Source organism: Diadema antillarum, unplaced genomic scaffold (assembly GCF_040938485.1).
Source record: "Diadema antillarum isolate AM-2024a unplaced genomic scaffold, OU_Dant_1.0 seq00001348_RagTag, whole genome shotgun sequence".
NCBI lineage: Eukaryota > Metazoa > Echinodermata > Echinoidea > Diadematoida > Diadematidae > Diadema > Diadema antillarum.
In genome coordinates, this window is record NW_027272113.1 from 457,003 (window position 1) to 475,128 (window position 18,126).

The window sequence follows — 18,126 nt, forward strand, 5'->3', positions numbered from 1 at the left end:
ATTCCCTGCCTGGATTTGCCCTTGTAAAGATAGCCAAATATTAGACCATATCCATGCGAATGCATGTAAATTTATGTTTCAGCTTGTTGAAGACGTCGCTTCGATCCGAGTTCGCATCCTACATACTCTGGTATACTGGTAGTGTAAAAGTGGATATTTTCGTGTGACTAATTATCGGCGCTCTGCCAGGTAAGAAGAGTTTTGTGTGTTTTTAATTCCATAGAATCAAGACCTGAACCGTGGGAACATTTATGGCAAGATATAATATTCATGTGCTTTTATTTTGTGCTAGTTTCTAGTTGTGCGCAATGCTCGAAAATTTCAACACCGAGAAAATTTCCACTTTTACAGTATTGTAAAAGTGGATAGTTTCACGCGACTAATTTTTCGCGCTTGGCTTGGTAAGAACAGTTTTGTGTGTTCCATGGAATCAAGACCTGAATTGCGGGAACATATGGCAAGCAAAAATATTTGTGTGCTTTTATTTTCACGCTTGTTTCTGGTTGCGTGAAATAGGGTTTATGCCAGGTTCAAGTGTTTACGTGTGTGTCACACACAAACACACTGCTGTAGCTTGTGACCTTTTGAGCATTGAGAATTTAGGGTTTCTGGGACAAACACTGAACTAGGGCTTTCTATAGCTCAGTCGGTATCTAGAGCTCTGGGCTAGCAATCCGGAGGTCTTTGGTTCGAATCCCGATGGAATCCCGTTTTCTTTGCTCAATTTTCCACCAATTATTCATTCTGGTCAGTTTTTCTGTTTGCATTTGTTAAAATTACAACACCGTGAAAATGTCCACTTTTACAGTAAAACAGTCATAATAAGTGTCTTTGAAGGTACTATTATGAGCAGGATAAAGCGAACATGAGGAAAAGTTTGTTGAGAATTGAAATACAGACCTGAAAATTTCAAATGAGTCTCTGTTTTTGTCTTCCATAGGATAGCAGCGATGTCCACAGCAGTGTGTAGCCTGTCGTCTGGGCTTGCTGTGCGGGTCAGTGGTCTGTGCCCGCCATGCAGGCTGGGACTTTTGGCAGGTCCCTTCACCCGGGGCCAGCCGGGCTGGTCCAATCCCGTTCGATGCTACCGCCCTGAAAAGAAGCGACAGATCAGGGAACGCACAAAGGAGAACCGCAAGACAGCAGCACGGAAAATCTATGAGATCCACGGTCTGGAGAGTCCCTACAAAATACCCCCAAAGTGAGCAGGAAAAAGAAAATGAACCAAAGTAGGCCTACTGGAATTTGTTAGACGCATGCACTCAGTTGTTTATAAATGCATGCAGACTTATCACTTTACCAGTTCAATATGGTCATTTGCCTCAATTTGTTGTTTTGTTATCTTCACATAGTGTGACATAGCCTCAACTTTGTTTTTTTATATCTTCTTTTTATGATTACCTGGTTTAGGCAACTCAAAAAAATAATTAAATTTACTCTGGCTCCTGTAATCAATTCTTAACAGTTTGTTATGATTTTACTCCAAATACAGTTGACTTGACAAAAATCTCTGATGGCTTTAGACTTCTATTGAAAGGAAAATGAAACCAAAATGCCAGAATTGAGGGAATGCAGCAATATTAGAACACAACAGCAAAGTTTGAGGGAATCAGACAGCCATTCAAAAGTTTTAAATTTTAATGTTTCGTGCAGCCATCATTGAATGAGAAGACCACAACACTTTGTGATGTCATGTGTGGACAACTATATTTATAAGAAAATGCAAGAAAATTCAAAGAAAATTTTACATACAATGTACCCTCACTTTTCTAGCATAATGAAAGAGCACATGACTTCCTATCTTTTAGAAAGCAGGGGAACTCTGAACACATATTTGTCAGCAACACTTTAAGAGAATGTGTACTTATCATGAAAAATGAAATTTTGTGGATTTCTCTTTGTATTATCTAAAATTATCATTATACATGTGTGATGTCGCAAACGGTTGTGGTCTTCTCATCCAGCAGTGACTGCACCAACAGTGTAAAAAGTTATAACTTTTCAATGAATTGTTTGATTTTCCTCAAACATTCCATATGTATATAATATATTATGTTCTATTAATGTTGCTACATTTACCTGATGCATATGTTTAGTTTGTTTCATTCACTTTTGAAATTTTTTCCCTCCCCATTTTCTCTGTAACCTTGATTCTTCATCTGGACCTAGAGAGAAGATAGAGGACTACCACCCTCTGTACCTAAACAGGGTGACTATGGATGAGACCCACCAGCATTACCACGAGCAGAAGACCTACATCTTCAACCACCTGTGTCGACTGGAAGAGGGCGTGGACCAGGCTCTCTGGCTGACCAAGAGCAAGCTCATGGGGGAGGGGCAGGTGAGGTTAAGGATTACATGATAACTTTTATCAGATAGTCAGGTATAAATCATTTCAAAGAGAATACAACAGAAAATATAAAGAGACTTCCACAAAATTTCATGTTGTACAAAAAGTCCAGATTTCCTTTTTCTTGATATTGACATATGTTTAGAGTAATATGATTCCCCCTGTTTTCTGAAAGAGGTTCATGTGCTTTTTCATCATGCTAGAGAAATGAAAAGGTGTTCAGTTCTCTTTAAATTATGTTTTTATCAATTTAGTAGCTTTGTCCATGTGTGACATCACAAATTATTGTAGTCTTCTCCTTTAGCATTGGTGGCACTTCAGTTTTTTAAAACTAATAACTTATAAATGGATTGTGTGGTCTTCTTCAAATTTTGCTGATATGTTCTACTAATATTGCTGCATTATCTCAAAAAACATGTTTATTCAGGTTTCAATTCCCTTTGATATGTTTTTACAAAGCGTTGATGTCAACAGAAACAACAAATGCTATTTGGGTGAGATGAGGAGGTCATGAATTCCTGAGTCTCCTGAGGTGCCATACGTAATCATTTCCTAAATTTATATATATATATATATTGACATAAATTCAACGAGAAATACTAATTTTCTCTTTCCATAAATATATGATGAGGTGCAATAATGCATCAGTGATTACTGTGAGGTGAAAGGATTTGCGGTTGCTAAAATTACCAACCTGAAATGTTCAAAGATGACATCATAACTGGAGCTGATTTTTATGACTTGGTGGATACGTCTTGACCAATATCATAATTCTATAAAACATTTTGTCAAATGGGAAATTTGTGTACAACTTTTTTTCTCAGTGCACACTATTTTCCTCTCGACTTTTCAACTGTCAGTGCTACAGCCTTCATCACCACTTTCAGATGCAGTACCTATCAGATAGCTTTCTACTGAGATGTCATAATCGAGAATTCTTCATCATTTTCTTTTATAAGTCCTTCTTACTGTACCCTTCTGCCACCAAGTAATAACCATTTTTTTTTTCATTTTTTCCGCACAGATGCCAGAGAGGTTGCAAGAACTGGCTGCCCGACTAGAGTTTCCTGACATGGAGGAGAGAGTGCTGAGATCTATCAGGAAGTGTCGGCAGTATGACACGCCCAGCAAGCTAATACCGGTCCAGAGATTCAGGTGGGGGTTTCCCAGCACTCATCCAATCTTTTCACTCTTCCAGAGACGCCAACTATTACTTCTCTTTTATTTTTGGGCAGCATTTTGTGCTGTTGTGTTGTGTTGTGTTGTGTTGTGTTGTGTTGTTTGTTTGTTTGTTTGTTGGTTGGTTGTTGTTGTTTTCTTTTACGTTGTTGTTGCCAAAATCACTGCAGTTTTCATAGGAATAAAAAAATGCTGTTTTTCCCAAATTGTATAACCACATAAGTCTATTGCAGGAAAAATGAAGTTACTGTTTTTCTACACAGAAAGATGTGCCTTTTTAGCACCCAGCTCATAATACTGCAATGCTGTTGTGACGTCCCTTCTCTTCCTGAGCTTGCGTCACGTTATGTAAAAGATAATTATTATTATTTTTGTTAAGTTAATGAATCAAGATGACTGCACTATCATTAATTTGAACTTAATTGTTTGTATTGAATGTGTACAGAATATGGACCACATACCATTCACATATGGAAATTTTTGTCCCATTTGCTGGAAGTATGGTAGCAAAACACAGACTTACTGAGCAATAGAAAGCTATTGGAAGGAAAGGCGTAGAGTATTTTGAATGAAGTCTAGTGTGGAGATTTTAAAGCAATTGTGCATGTTATTTTGCCAAGATTATGCAGTCTGGAAATTTATTATTCGAGAATGAAAAGTTGGTAATTTTTCCCTGACCTCTCGTGACCTTTCAGTTACCGGCAGAATATGGACTTCATTCGGCTATGCCAGCTAATGGTAGGCCAGTACCCCACCCTGCTGCACAGAGCCCAGACAGACGGCTACTATGTAGCGGCTGCTTGGCACAGAGGTTAGTGCTTGGTTTCTGGTTTCTGGTTTGTGTGTGTGTTTATGGTTTTGTTTTTGTGTGTGTAAGTGTGAGTGTAGGAATGCATACATGTGCGCATTTGTAATGTGTTTTTTTTTACGTAAGTGTATGTGTTAAGAGATATGGCTACTATGTGATAGTGGCTTAGTATAGAGTCTAGTGTATTATGTATGTATGTATGTGTGTGTGTGGGGGGGGGGGAGGGGGAGTGGGGAGGGATAGGGTGGTATGATTGCGTGATGTAAAGTGGCATGACTAGTGAGCATTAAACCTGTTGACTGCAATACTAATGATCAAATTCTCATTCAAATTTACCTCATATGCCATGGGATATGACTTGATTCAGATTAAAAATGCAGCTGAAAAATCTAGAAGATGATAAGTATCCCATTTTGTATATTTATTCATACCTTCTCACACACAAGAGGAGGAAAACCACTTCACACTCAAACAACTGGATGACGTTAAGAGGTGCGAAACTGATCGATATCCCATTCATTCCCATTCACATGCAACAGGCAAAGACCCAATTCAGATTCGAGGAAGATCTGGTCTGCTAGTCTCCTCCGCCAGTCCCCTGGAGAGGTTAGCTAGTCCAGAGGAGGTTGCGCAGACGGTGGAACACAAGCTGCCAAGCTTCTACCCGCTTGCCCCGACGATTGACCTTCTGACTCGCAACATCTACAAGGAGAATCATAACTTCACAGGTCAGTCATACAAGTGCGATTTGTGCTGGATATGTGATCAGAAGGGGGAAGGGGGTTGGGAGAAAGGGCAGGGTTTTGCCATTGTACTTTTTTTTTAGGATGTATGCAATTGTGAGGAATTTGGTAAAATTGCCCGTTTCACCTTTTTGTGTAAGACTCAGATTTTAAATGACAAACATTTAACGTACTGTCCTTTTACCTATGACCTAAATTTCTTTTATTTGTTTTGTGAGCTTGATCCATATCTGTGTTATAATACATTATACCTGATCGTATATTTAACCAGATACAATGTGCAATGCACATATCTAAACACCAATGGCAAGTTATGCCTTTACATTTATTCATCTTAATTTTATGTTGTTCTGCATGCAGGTTCACACATGTTGATCACTACAGCATGCTCGTCCTAAAAAGAGAATAAGCAACTACTTTACGTGCCTTGTGATAATAGCAGCTTGATTCTGGCCTGTCTTCCCAAAAAGATGACTAAGTTTGAGTATTAAATACTACGTAGTTCATTGAATATGACACTATACTCTATCATAAAGGGAGAGCGATAGGAATTTGGCATTTGTTTTAATTGAAATCAGCATTGTTAAAAGAATTCTTTAAAAAGTAAGTCATTTCTAAACATTTCTATGTCCATGACATCTGTCAAATGGTTGTTACAGTAAACTCCAAAGTGTTGAGTATCATGACTTGTCAGTCTCCACCAAGTCATGAAAATTGATCTTTGGAAAAGTAAATTTTCTGCTTGATTGGACATGCAATGCCAGGAAACTCGCCTTATTAGTTTTCTTGGTTTGGCCATGCTTGCAGAACAGATGATGATTGTGCTTTCTCTGTCAATTCGTAATCAGTGATAGCAGAGTAATTTTACATTACAAAAGAATACAGTGATATGATGTTGATCTTATTTCCCCAGGGTAGCCTCTTCAATGTTAACACTGCTCTTCTAGAGGGACCTGCCATTATTGTTACCCTAGATATGCGAGGTACCCATTTATACACCTGGGCTGAGGGGGACATGGTGGGTTGAAATATCTTGTCCAAGGATGTGATAACTTGGCAGGACTTGAACACACAAGACCTTCACTTTCAAAGTAAAGAGTTCTTATCCACTCTATCACAGTGCCCCTCCTCACACTAAAGTACTCTACATTGATGAACATGTAAAAGAATAAAGAAAGATGTTGACCATAGTATCAGTTGGTGATCTGTGATTGTTTGGGCAATAAGGAACATGTATGAATCACCAACTGCCCACATCCTTAAAGGGACATTCCAGACGATTTTCATAATTTCACATCATGTAGTACATAAATTGACAACTCCATGTCCAGATTTGTGGAATTTATTGTGGTTCTAGAGCAGAGAAACAATACTTTGAAAAACCATAAATAAATTACACTGAACAAGGATGATGACATAGGAGGTTCACATATTTCAGAAATGTAGCAGTGCAATTTCATTACAATACCGCTTGCTTGCGAGTTCACCTGTGTATAATCTATGCATGCCTTCTTCTTTTGTTCTGCTTTCATGAGCCCCAACTCATGCATTCTTATAATGACCCTGCCATGTCATCATCCTTGTTCATTGCAATTTCTTCTAAATTTTGAAAATATTCTTATTCTTCATCCCAATTATCACAAATTCTGAAACTCTGTCCTCATTATAACTAATTTATAGTTGTTCGAATGTAAAAATCTGAAAATCATCCGGAGGTCTCCTTTAATTAACCCATTGAAGACGAGTCCCGAGTATACTTGCGCAAGTGTCCGTGGGAAATGTGTGTTGTAGCAAAGTCAGCACGTCCTCAACGGGTGAACTAAGAATGCAGGAAGGCATTGAGACTCATAAGGGTTCTAAAACACCCAACCTTGAACAGTTTTATACCTTCCTGCTTCATTTTACTCTTTGCCACTTTTGTGGTCCTTTTCTCCCTGTCTCTTTCTCACTGTCTATCTCTTCCTGCGTATTCTCCAGGATTCTCTGAGGGGGCGCCGTTTCCTCACGCCCACACCGTCTTCATCCACGACGCTGAGGACTGGTGCCGGGAATCCATGCGGCACATCAACGCCAAGGGGGTCATGTTTGCCTTTGCCAACACACTGGCTCGGGCGAAACTCAAATATGGCGTGAGTGAGCGACGAGGGAAGGGTTTTAAAGGGATGGTATGGTTTTGGTTTAGGAAGGAGATTCAGATTTTAACTTTTTGAGAGATGATTAGAAACCACTTATGAAATATTAAAGAGCAAAAATTCTGAGAGGTATTCAGAGTTTATATGATGAAAATCGGTTTTGAAATGGCAGAAATATTCAAAAACAAAGTATAACAAAATGGTCCCAATGAAAGATGGGTTTCACGTTTTAGTAGGATTTCATTGTTTTTGGATATCTCGGCCATTTAAAATCAGATATTCATCAAATAAACTTTAAATTCCTCTTAGAATTGTGAGGTCTTTAATATTTCATAAAAGGTTTCTCATTATCTCACAAAGAAGTTAGAAACCTGAAGCCCCATCTCAAACAAAACTATTATACCATCCCTTTAAGCTTTCTTTGCATCTTAATGACAAATCGTAATTGGATCTCACTCTTGTGACAACTCTTCATGTCAGTGAAATTGATGTGTTTTATTTCCCTTTGCAGATAGAGGTGTATTCAATATGATTTCTGAAATAAAAAGGACCAAAGGTATCATTAATACCGAAATATTTTTGTCCAGTGGTAGCTTGAGAAGGTGCAAGAGGAAGGCATCTTTCTTTGGCTAAGGTCAAGAGTATATTTTTTTTGCCATGAAACTGCCTCATAGAGTAAAAGAAAGAAAGAAAACTCAGTGGCAACCACAGGTTTACAGCTAAGATTTTAAGAATTATAAGAGTTCATCGATTGAAAGAAAATTTGAACAGTTGTGACATTGCCTTTCCAAAAGGGAAATTTATCACCTGTTTTATTTTGATACTTAGAGGGCATGTTTAATCAAGGAGATGTTATGTTACTGTCTCATTTGTATCAAGGTTGATGCGACCTTTGACCTGGAGGAGCCCATTGTGACCCAGAGCGTCGTGTCGACGGGGGTTAAGTTCACCTTTATCCAGGTGCAGCTGAACACCTTGAACCTCAGCTCCGATGATGGGGTGAAGAACATGCTCTGGCTGGATGAGGGCAACGTGCTCTATGACGATCACTATCCTGTGGTTGGTATTCACTTTGATTTGACTTGACTTGACTTGACTTGATGTATGACATGGTTTGGTTTGATTTGATTTTACATCATATGATTTGCTCTGATTTGATTTGATATGAGTCTCATCTGATATGATTTGATCTGACTTCGTGTCATATGATAAGATTTGACTTGATATTGACTTGACTTGATATTGATTTGATTTGATCTCATCTCATCTGACCTAAATCAGGTCTCATCTTACCAGAATTCAGTATTGAATCAAGTGATTTGAACTGATTTCGTCACTTTTATCCAACAAAGAAATGCAACAACAAACATGACATGATACAAACTAGAAAAAGGAGTGATATTAGGTGTGATCCTACAGAATTGTAACAGCTCCGCAACAAATTTCACAAGACACATGCATTGTGCATGTATTTCATAATCATTAAAAAAATGTCCCCAGATGTATAAAATTGAAAGTTGACCCCCCCCCCCCAAAAAAAAAAAGGGAGGAGCTCCACATTATCATTGCATCACCCTACTCTCTCCTCCCTCCTACATTATACCTATCTTACTTCCCTGCAGAAACTTTTAGGATTCATTGAAGAAATCTTGATTAGATCTAGTACAAGTGGAGATAAACTGCCCCCAATGAAAAAAATAAAAGAAACAGTAATGAAGTTGTAAAATTATAAATGGTATGCAAATTGACAAAGCTAAGAGCAGTGCGATGTACATGTCTTCTGTATGAATCGCCAAGAGGTACCTAATTAGTTTCTTCTTGGTTGTTGTTCTGTTGATGTCCAGGTGTTTAGAATCTTCAAGAGACAGGGGAGCAGACACACGAAACCGAGCTACAAGAAGAAGATGCACAACCGAGACCCGGACCTGGGCTGCCGGGACCTGAACGTGGACGTCTTCCGCAAATTTCTCGCTTGCTATGTGTACGGAGCCGACTGAACTCTAAAAACACAATAGTCCCACGCACACATCATTATGTCTGGACTTGGACACAAGATGTAGTTCCATATATACGTAATAGTGTTGGATATTTGATGGAAGGGTATTGTCAGATGGCGGTGTATGACTTCAGTGAGTGAGAATTTAAAAGAACAAAAAAACGGAAAGAATTCCTCATGTGCATTTTAAGAAGTAGTTCTCCTGTTGGTTAAATATTCACGTACTCAGGCACTAAGCTCAACTTTCCAAACTTTTAATGAGCATTCAGTTATCCATCCAAACATGACCTACAATTTGTAGTTGTAAAGTTAGGAACCTCACTCAGGTGTAGCAATGTGACTCAGTCCAACAGGAAGGCTCGGGTGACACAATAGGGATTAAAGTGATTATGCATCGTTTCACACTGGCACTTGTCTGGCGTTCCCTGACCAGTAAAAGTCACTGTCGGACCAGTAACTCTTTCAGGAATGTACCAGTAAAAAATGCAAAAACCGAGTACCTACTGGTCTGACAGACAGGTTGGAACAATAAAAAAATGGGTTAGTGTCCAGCCCTGGATTTTGTAATCTCTTTTTGATAACGATGAGTTTTCAGACATCTGTGCCTATCGACAAACAAAGCTCTCAAGCCTGGATGCCTATTGGCATCCAAAACACGGTAAGGGTTAAAATCAAAACTCTTGTTACATGTCCAATGTACATTTTGGAATTCAAGTAAAGGGATGGTATAGTTTTTGTTGTGGTCTTAATAAAAAGTGGGTACCACATTCTATTAAGTACCACTTTGTTTTGGATATGTCGGCCATTTCAAAACCAACTTGCATCAAATAAACTTTGAATTCCTTTTAGAATTGTATGCTCTTTCATATTTCATAAGCAGTTTCTTATTATCTCACAAAACCAAAAAAAAAAAGAAAAAAATCTGAAGCCCCATTTCAACCAAAACTATACAATCCCTTTAATACAGGCAGAAGTAATTTAACCCAGTCGCCTCACGCTGGAGATCCATAAACTGTTAGAAGCAATAGAAATGGGTTTAAGAATAAAGGTGAGAAAGTAAAATGACTTTGATGTATTTGGTTGTGTGATCCATGCTACCATGTTTGCAGAATTATGTGACTTGATGAAGAGCCAGAGAAGAAGAAGAGAGAAAAAGAGAGAGAGAGAGAAATCATTTCCATACATCCAATTAACGCATTGATCCAAGGTTTGATGATTACCCGATAAGAAGGTACAGTGGACTCCGGTTTTTATGACGTTCTCGGGAGTGGCAGTTTTCTTTCGTTATATCGAAACTTTGTTATCACTGAACAAATCAATAATAAAAAAAAATCATAAAGAGGATAATGTTGGAGCCAGGATTTTTATTTCGTTATAACCGTGTTCATGGTAACGGGAGTGCAGCGTACATGTATATGGTACAGGTGGTTTCAGTAAGCTATGGGTTAAACAAGGTCCAAAACAAACATTGATGATTGAAAGGGCCCCGTCACACTACAGCGAATGCCCAACGAATGCCAAGCGAAAGCCCAACGAATGCCAAGCGAAAGCCTAACGAATTCGAAAATGTGAAGACAGTTTGCATGTCTGATGTTCTTTGAATTCATTAGCTATTCGTAGGGATTCGTAGAGATACGCTGGAGATTTTAGACATGTTTAAAAAAAATATCGGCTCCAGCGTATCTGCGAATCCCGACGAATGGCTAATGAATACAAAGAACGCCAAGCATGTTACGAACTATTCTAGTATTACCAACGGATGTGAACATATCTTCAAATTTTCCAATCTATTGGACATTCGTTGGGCATTCGTTGGGCATTCGCTGTAGTGTGACGGGGCCTAAAGGAAAGAATGCAGATCGTGCATGTTTGAAAGCAAAATGGCGTCCAGTTAAAGGACAATGTATACTGAGTTGTGTAATCATCAATTAAATGTGAAGCTTCAAATAAGCATTCCTTCATCTTTCTTTAAGTGATAACTGAGAAGAATACACTTTTAATTATGTATTTTGTCTGTGTCTGAATTATGGATGCAAATATAATGAATAGCTAAAACAGCAAATTGCTTCTGTGAGCCTGGAGGTCAGCGTAAGTGTACAGTAACTCCGTCATGGACATATCTTTTTTCTACTGATCTGTGTGCTGCCTATTCCTGTACTGTGGTATTCTGGTGTGTCCCTGTGGTGTGATGTTAACCCTATTTTAACTTGGGGGGGGGGGGGGGGGGGTGGGGTCAAATTGACCCCCCCTCCCCCCCCAGTAAAAACTTGGTCCCAAATAGCCCAGTTAAAATAGAATTAAAGCATGTTTATCTGAAATTTTTGTTTTGGAGAGGTAAAAGGTGAGTTCATACTCTTAATAGTTTGGTACTGACCACACGAATGATACATTTTGCGAGTCCCAGCACAGAAGCATGCTGATACAGTAATAAAGTCTACATGCGTGAATTTAAATACGACATGTATTGTGTTCCTTCCAATAAATCGAGGTTTCTTCCGGCGACTCTTCTCAAATCGGCTGCCGATTTTCCGTCGAGCGCCATCTTGCGTTTGTTACGGTACAGGCGTACTTCCTTCAGCCATTATACCAGTCACTTTACAAACCACTGACGCAGAGAACAAGGAATGAACATGAGAAAGTCCACATGAACTGTAATATTGTAAAAGACACCTGACTAAAATAAACTGATGAATTGTGCTAGTCACTTTGCAACCTTATATTACCACAGCGAAGTTGCGACAAACATTGATAAGTACAGACTGTATTATGCGATGAGCTGTTTGATAATGGCTATAGGACATTTGAATTCGGGGGGGGGGGAGGGGGGGGGGGGCGTAGATTTGACAACGCAGTCTGCCAGAGGATAATTCTGTTACACACTCTTCAACATTGTTATGCGGTGTACACTCAAATGTGAGTGGGAAATTGCGCTGAGTCATACGTGTGTGCAACTTAAAAATATGCCTTATGGTTTATAGTCGATAGGGCGTGCTAATATTCATACAAAGTCAGCACAGCTTGGCATTTTCATTTAATTCGATATTTATGACATGGACAAAACAATATCCAGGAAAACTCTGAGAGTGAATAGACATTTAGAGGTAAACCTTTGTCAAGCGGTTCGTAGTAACGACGTCAAGACTCGTTGCAATAGTTTTCCAGTGACGTCACACAGGGCTTTGAGCCAATAGCCGCTCGCCTCTTCGTCTCGAAACTTTTGTGTTCTTTTCATGGTGGACGCCAAGTATTCTACCACGGTGACCGTCCACCCTGACAGGGGTGTGAATATGTGATGCAGAAAGGATCCAGCGATTGTGTTTCTTCTAAGTGGTAAGTAAATATTGTCAACTCCCTCATTTCCCGCTTAAACTTGTCCAAATTATCCCTCTACCCACATGTCCCCATTGATGATTGAATTAATAAAAATAAAAAGAATGGGTGAATGAATAAATGGATGAATGAAGCAATGAATAGCTTAGCACAATATATATATATATATATATGTATATACATATATATATATATATAGAGAGAGAGAGAGAGAGAGAGACAGACAGACAGACAGACAGACAGACAGACAGACAGACAGACAAATAGACATAGATACAAAAAGAGATACTGATAAGATAGATATAAATAAATACATTACAATAGAAGCTCCCTTCGTTATGAGTATCTCTTTGAACTGCGTTTATTGCCATTCAGAGATCCCAGAGCTGAGGGTAGCAAAATGTAACTTCTTTTTATTAATTCATTGTTGGTATGTTTTTTCCTGTCTGTTGTGAAAGCCATGACTCGGTGAGTTTCGTTTCGTTCCACTCTCCACTGGACATCATGCGTTCCTGCACACCCTGATCAAAAGCCAGTGCCCAGCATGGGCCTGGCTCACCCCAAACGACCGGCTGGGCTTCGGTGGCGGGAAAGGACCTTGACTGGTTGTGATGAGTTCTTTTGTCTGCGTTTAATCCACCATTTGTAAATCGAGTGCACAGCCATCTGCGGTATTCAATATGAAATGCAGTTATAAAAAACAGATTCATGGCATATATGGGAAAATTCATCTATGTATCTAATGTTGAATGTTTCCAATATGGAGTGAATTGTCAACTTTTTTTTCATCACTTTCTTGATAAACTGATAGCATCTTATTTACATAACTATATGAATGTGCATGTGAATGTGCATGCGGCTCCCATTAACCGTGACAACGAACTCGGCTTTTTATGACATCATCGATATCATTATATTTATAGTATTTCTATAGAATATGATACGTCACTAACATTCTTTCAAAGTGAGCTCTCTGTGGATAGCCTGTTTTATTACTTTTCCGTGCAATAGCAGTTGCATAAACGTAAGATATACCTGGAGTACCTGATGACATAAATAGAGGTATAGGTATTAACTCAATCCGATGTTTAATTGAAGAAGATGTGCATGGGAAACACGAAAGACACATGTAAACCTGTAACTCATCACACACAACAAAGTTTTATAAGAACAATAAAAGTACAGCGAGAATAATACACTGTAGGAATGGCATTCTCCAAGCACAAACACGCATAGATATACGCACACACACACACAAAACATATACCAATAATTTTAATGGGGGAAAACCCAAAACACACCAAACACATACGAGATAATGTTCATGTTAGAGAGACAGCCAGTGTATGAAGCACATGCAGCAGAACATGTATTATAGCCTACTTTAAGTTTTCACTGCAAAAAGGCCGGTGTTAAATATGAAACACCGAGCTGGTGTTAAATTTCCGGTGCTCATTCATGGTGTTAGATTAACACCTCCGGGTGTCATTTCAAAATTTAAAATTGTTTTTTGAATAGTTTCTTAGTTACTGCACTTCTTGTTAAATTTGAACTTCAACAAGACGATAAAGAATTTTCCGATAAGGTGCTTGATTTTTGAAAAAATCTGTAAATACATTTACACCACAGTAACACCAGTTGGTGTGGCCCCTATTGAAGCTGGACGGGTGTTATACCATTGAAATTAACACCACCAATATCAAATCAACACTATGCGGTGTCACTATTGAATTAACTCTAGCGCAGTGTCAAAAATATCACCAGCCACAGTGTCAAATTAACACCACGAAGTGCCAGGCGAACACTTTTTAACACCGTCACAATACATTTTCTATACACCTGTGGGTGTGGTCCTCTATTGAAGTTTGATCGGTATTAGATTTAACACCCATGGTGTTAAATCTAACACCGATGTTTTTACAGTGTTGTTAAGCAACAAAGAGTGGAGACAAATCTCAAAAGTATTTTAAAGAAAATCTGGCGCATAACAGCCTCTTCTTTACGAATATAAATATGCATGAAGGGCTTATTTTGTGCAAACTCGGTGACAACACTTTGCAGAATGTATGGCTAAAAACATTTTCATCTTAGTGAAATACGTTAACTCTTTCTTCTATAACTAAACCGTGAATTGGCTTAAGCTTCTAAAAAATGATCATAGTTCACTCGACTGCCCGTCTGTTCCTAAGTTATATAGGAGGAAAACATTATTTTTAAACTCTGAAAGTCATTTATTATTGCCCAACTATTATTCCTCTTTCAATTTCGATATTTGGCTTCATCTTTACAAGCAATATAGGGCTATCGTTTTCACAGTTTGACAATAATGCAAGTCAGTCCAGACGCCAGTCTTTGATATCCATCAAACGCAGTCGTCAGAATATTATTCTTTTTTTTTTCTTCTGTTTTTTAGTTCTTTCAGGGCCTGATCAAATAAACCTTACACACGGTCTGTGCTGGAAAATCGATTGGAGCTATAAGCTCTTTTTGTCTTGTTTGAACGTGTTGATTTTGTAGATGGGAAGGGGAAACAAAGTCTCAATAACGAAGAATTCTCACTTTTTCATCCTGAGAAAAAAAAAAGAGAGAGGGAGAGAGGTATATGTATATTCCATCTTTTTCTCCTTTTCTTCTTTCCTACATACGAATTGCCCGTACCGTGTTATATTTACGCAGCTGAGTACCGCCTAACACGTCGCGTAGCCTGACTGACATTCACTATAAAGTCACAAAGCGTCCTCTTTTGTGGAAAGCTTTGTTCATCGTCGGTGCGGACAGCACGTACCATTGGCTCCAGTCCCGTCCGCACTCACGACTCGCTCGCTCGCTCTTTCAACATTTCTTTCTTTCTTTATGCTTTTTTTTTTCTCGTTCTCTGCACAGCCACGGTCACTGTCCGAACATTGTACGCACTGCGTTGTCCTTTCTTTTAATTGTCAACGCGAACTCATGCGATCTTTTGTTTTCTTTGTGATGATTTAAAGGGATATGGTATACAGTAGTTTTCGTTAAGATGGGGATTCAGATTTTAACTTAAATTAGAAACCACTTATGAAATATGAACGAACACATAATTTAAGAAGCATTCAAAGTTTATCAATCAAATGAAAATCGGTTTTCAAATGGTGGAGATAAAAAAAAAAAAACAAAGTAAAAAAAAGTGGTCCTAGTAAAAGGAGGGTCCCACGTACCTCTTTGATTCTCTGTATCTCAGCCGTTTCAAGACCAATTTTCATCAAATAAACTTTGAATTGCTCATAAACAGTTACAATTTTACCCACTTTCATATTTCATAAGTTGTTTTTCATTATCTCACAAAAATGTTGGAAACCTGCAGCCCCATTTCGAGCAGAACTACATCAGTATCACTTTAAAACGTTACAGAATGAAAGAGAGAAAGAGTGAAAGAGATGGGGAAGGAGCGGGATGAGGGTGGGGAAAGGGAGATCGAGTATAAACAGATCGCTTGCTGATTTCTTCCGCGTCAACACCTGGGGGGCGTTTCATCAACGAGTTCGTCGGAGGCTTTCACCGACGAATTTGCTATCAGCCAATCAGACGCAAGGATTTCCTGTTTATTATTCCACAATATTCCCATACATGGCTTTACAACAACGGAGAATGGCTGTATTACTTCTATAGTACTCTTCATTCTGTGCTTTGAATAACTGCACACGCGAATGGCATTATTCGATGGCTGTCTCTGGCTGCGCGCGTAACTCATCAGCCATGCGCAACTGTTCGCTCGCTTTACTCTCGGGGTAGAATCCAGGCTCGTGCCGCCGCTCGCGTCAATAGCGGTGACGGTTTAACAGTGTGTCCCATCCGATCCAGATAAAATGAGAAAGGCGGAAAATGAGGAGCGCTGTTCGATTTTCTGTCTCAGATATACTATTGATTGATTATCCATACATGTTTTTTTTTCTTTTCCTCATTAAATGTAAATGAAATGCCCGGTGATTGCCATGTGTAAACTTTTGTGACAAATTTCGGCGCGAATTCTTTGAAGTATCTCATTAATGAAATAGGCCTATTGCTCCGATGCGATAGTGCTTCATTTCGGAAATTTCAACTAATTTTCTCAAGACCTGTTATGGTAATAAAGCCGAAGTTTCCGCTTTTGGTGCAAACAAGAAGGTCGTCTTTGTCTTGAGCCATTTTACTAGGAGTGATACTGAGAGAAAATGACATATCATAGAGGTAACATCGAGTATGCAGGGAGGCTATCCAGGCATGACATTCGATTGAAATATGGTTGAACAGAATTAACATAACTACATATTTTATAGAAGAAGGGTAAACTAGATAAGTAGATACATTGGAGAAGATAATCAGACTTATGTTGGTGGGTAAAGCTTTAAATCAGGAGAGCTGGACACACATACGTAGAGATGAAAGATGAACTGTTGTCACTGGTTGTGGCTCAGTGGATAAGACCGCGGTCTGTCAATCACAAGGTTCCTGGTGCGAGTCCCCTGCATGGCTGTAGTGTTTGTGTTCATTGGCAAGGTACTCATATCTTTATTGATGGTGGAAGTGGTGATGGTGGGGGGGGGGGGGGGGGGACTTAGCCATCGGTCACGTGGTTGCTTGCTTCACAAAAAAAAAGTATTGCTTCTTTATATAGCGGTCACTTTAAACAATCCAATTCAATGCAATTCAATTCAGTTCAATTCAAATGAATTCAATTGAATTCAATTCAATCCAATTCAATTCAATTCATTGCAATTTAATTCAATTCAATTCAGTTCAGTTCAGTTCAATTCAATTCAATTCAATTCAATTCAATTCAATTCAATTCAATTCAATTCAATTCAATTCAATTCAATTCAATTCAATTCAATTCAAAAGCAAAGGATAAAGGCAAATATAAGATAGCCACTCGGATGGAAAGACAGGATGGATGTGGATACATAAAAGTAGGTGCACGGAAATAAGAATTTGCGATTGAAAGTGATATAGGCCTATTTTTGTTCGAATGAAAGAATGGGCAAAAGATAAATAGGGAGAGGACAAGAGAGAGAGAGAGAGAGAGAGATAGAGAGAGAGAGAGGGGTAGGCACATGAAGATGGAGAACAAAGGAAATAAAATAGTAATCATGTATGTGAAAATAACAGACATGATACAATAACTTGCATACGGCCATACGAAAATAGAATGAAAATAAACCAAGTTCAGTCTGCACACATGGTATTCGTGCAATATCATGTTTTAACGAAGCCAGCGAAATAAAAGAGATATAGTCTCTTAAACGATGTAATCTCAACACGATAGAAGGCTGAGACTGATAATACCCATCACATAATTACAGTTATCAACAATGCAATCAAATATTGCCAACTTACTTTCCTCCAGATAAAGCATGTTGACAAGGATGTCAAAAATCATTCCGAGTGGCTGTGTATCGCCACATCAATGTTTCTCAACAAGCGAAAAGAAGAAGAAGAAGAAGATAATGCTATTTATATATCTGTGTCATAATTATGACACCACAGAGCCCTGTATCGAAGATGCTGAGACGATAATGGCAATTAGAATAGGGTTTCCTGTTCCACAGATTTCCAGGAAAGCAATTTCACCTAACAAT

The 18,126-nt window shown here is 38.7% G+C and overlaps 1 protein-coding gene across 1 annotated transcript; it reads left to right on the forward strand.

Moving 5' to 3' along the window:
- Nucleotides 1–950: 950 nt before the first annotated feature.
- On the forward strand, nt 951–9,209 carry LOC139708539 (large ribosomal subunit protein mL37-like). Its single transcript, XM_071620481.1, has 8 exons — nt 951–1,201; nt 2,170–2,341; nt 3,375–3,505; nt 4,225–4,340; nt 4,877–5,065; nt 7,058–7,209; nt 8,092–8,271; nt 9,057–9,209. Exons 1-8 carry the CDS (start codon nt 951–953, stop codon nt 9,207–9,209), a joined length of 1,344 nt encoding a protein of 447 aa, XP_071476582.1.
- The last annotated feature ends 8,917 nt before the right edge of the window (nt 9,210–18,126 follow it).

What these genes read in the sequence shown, in the direction of transcription:
- LOC139708539 (XM_071620481.1), top strand. Translation starts at nt 951, where the DNA reads ATGTCCACAGCAGTGTGTAGCCTGTCGTCTGGGCTTGCTGTGCGGGTC. An exon ending in AGCTCATGGGGGAGGGGCAG is followed by an intron (nt 2,342 to 3,374) that starts GTGAGGTTAAGG and finishes TTTTCCGCACAG; the next exon opens with ATGCCAGAGAGGTTGCAAGA. An exon ending in ATACCGGTCCAGAGATTCAG is followed by an intron (nt 3,506 to 4,224) that starts GTGGGGGTTTCC and finishes GTGACCTTTCAG; the next exon opens with TTACCGGCAGAATATGGACT.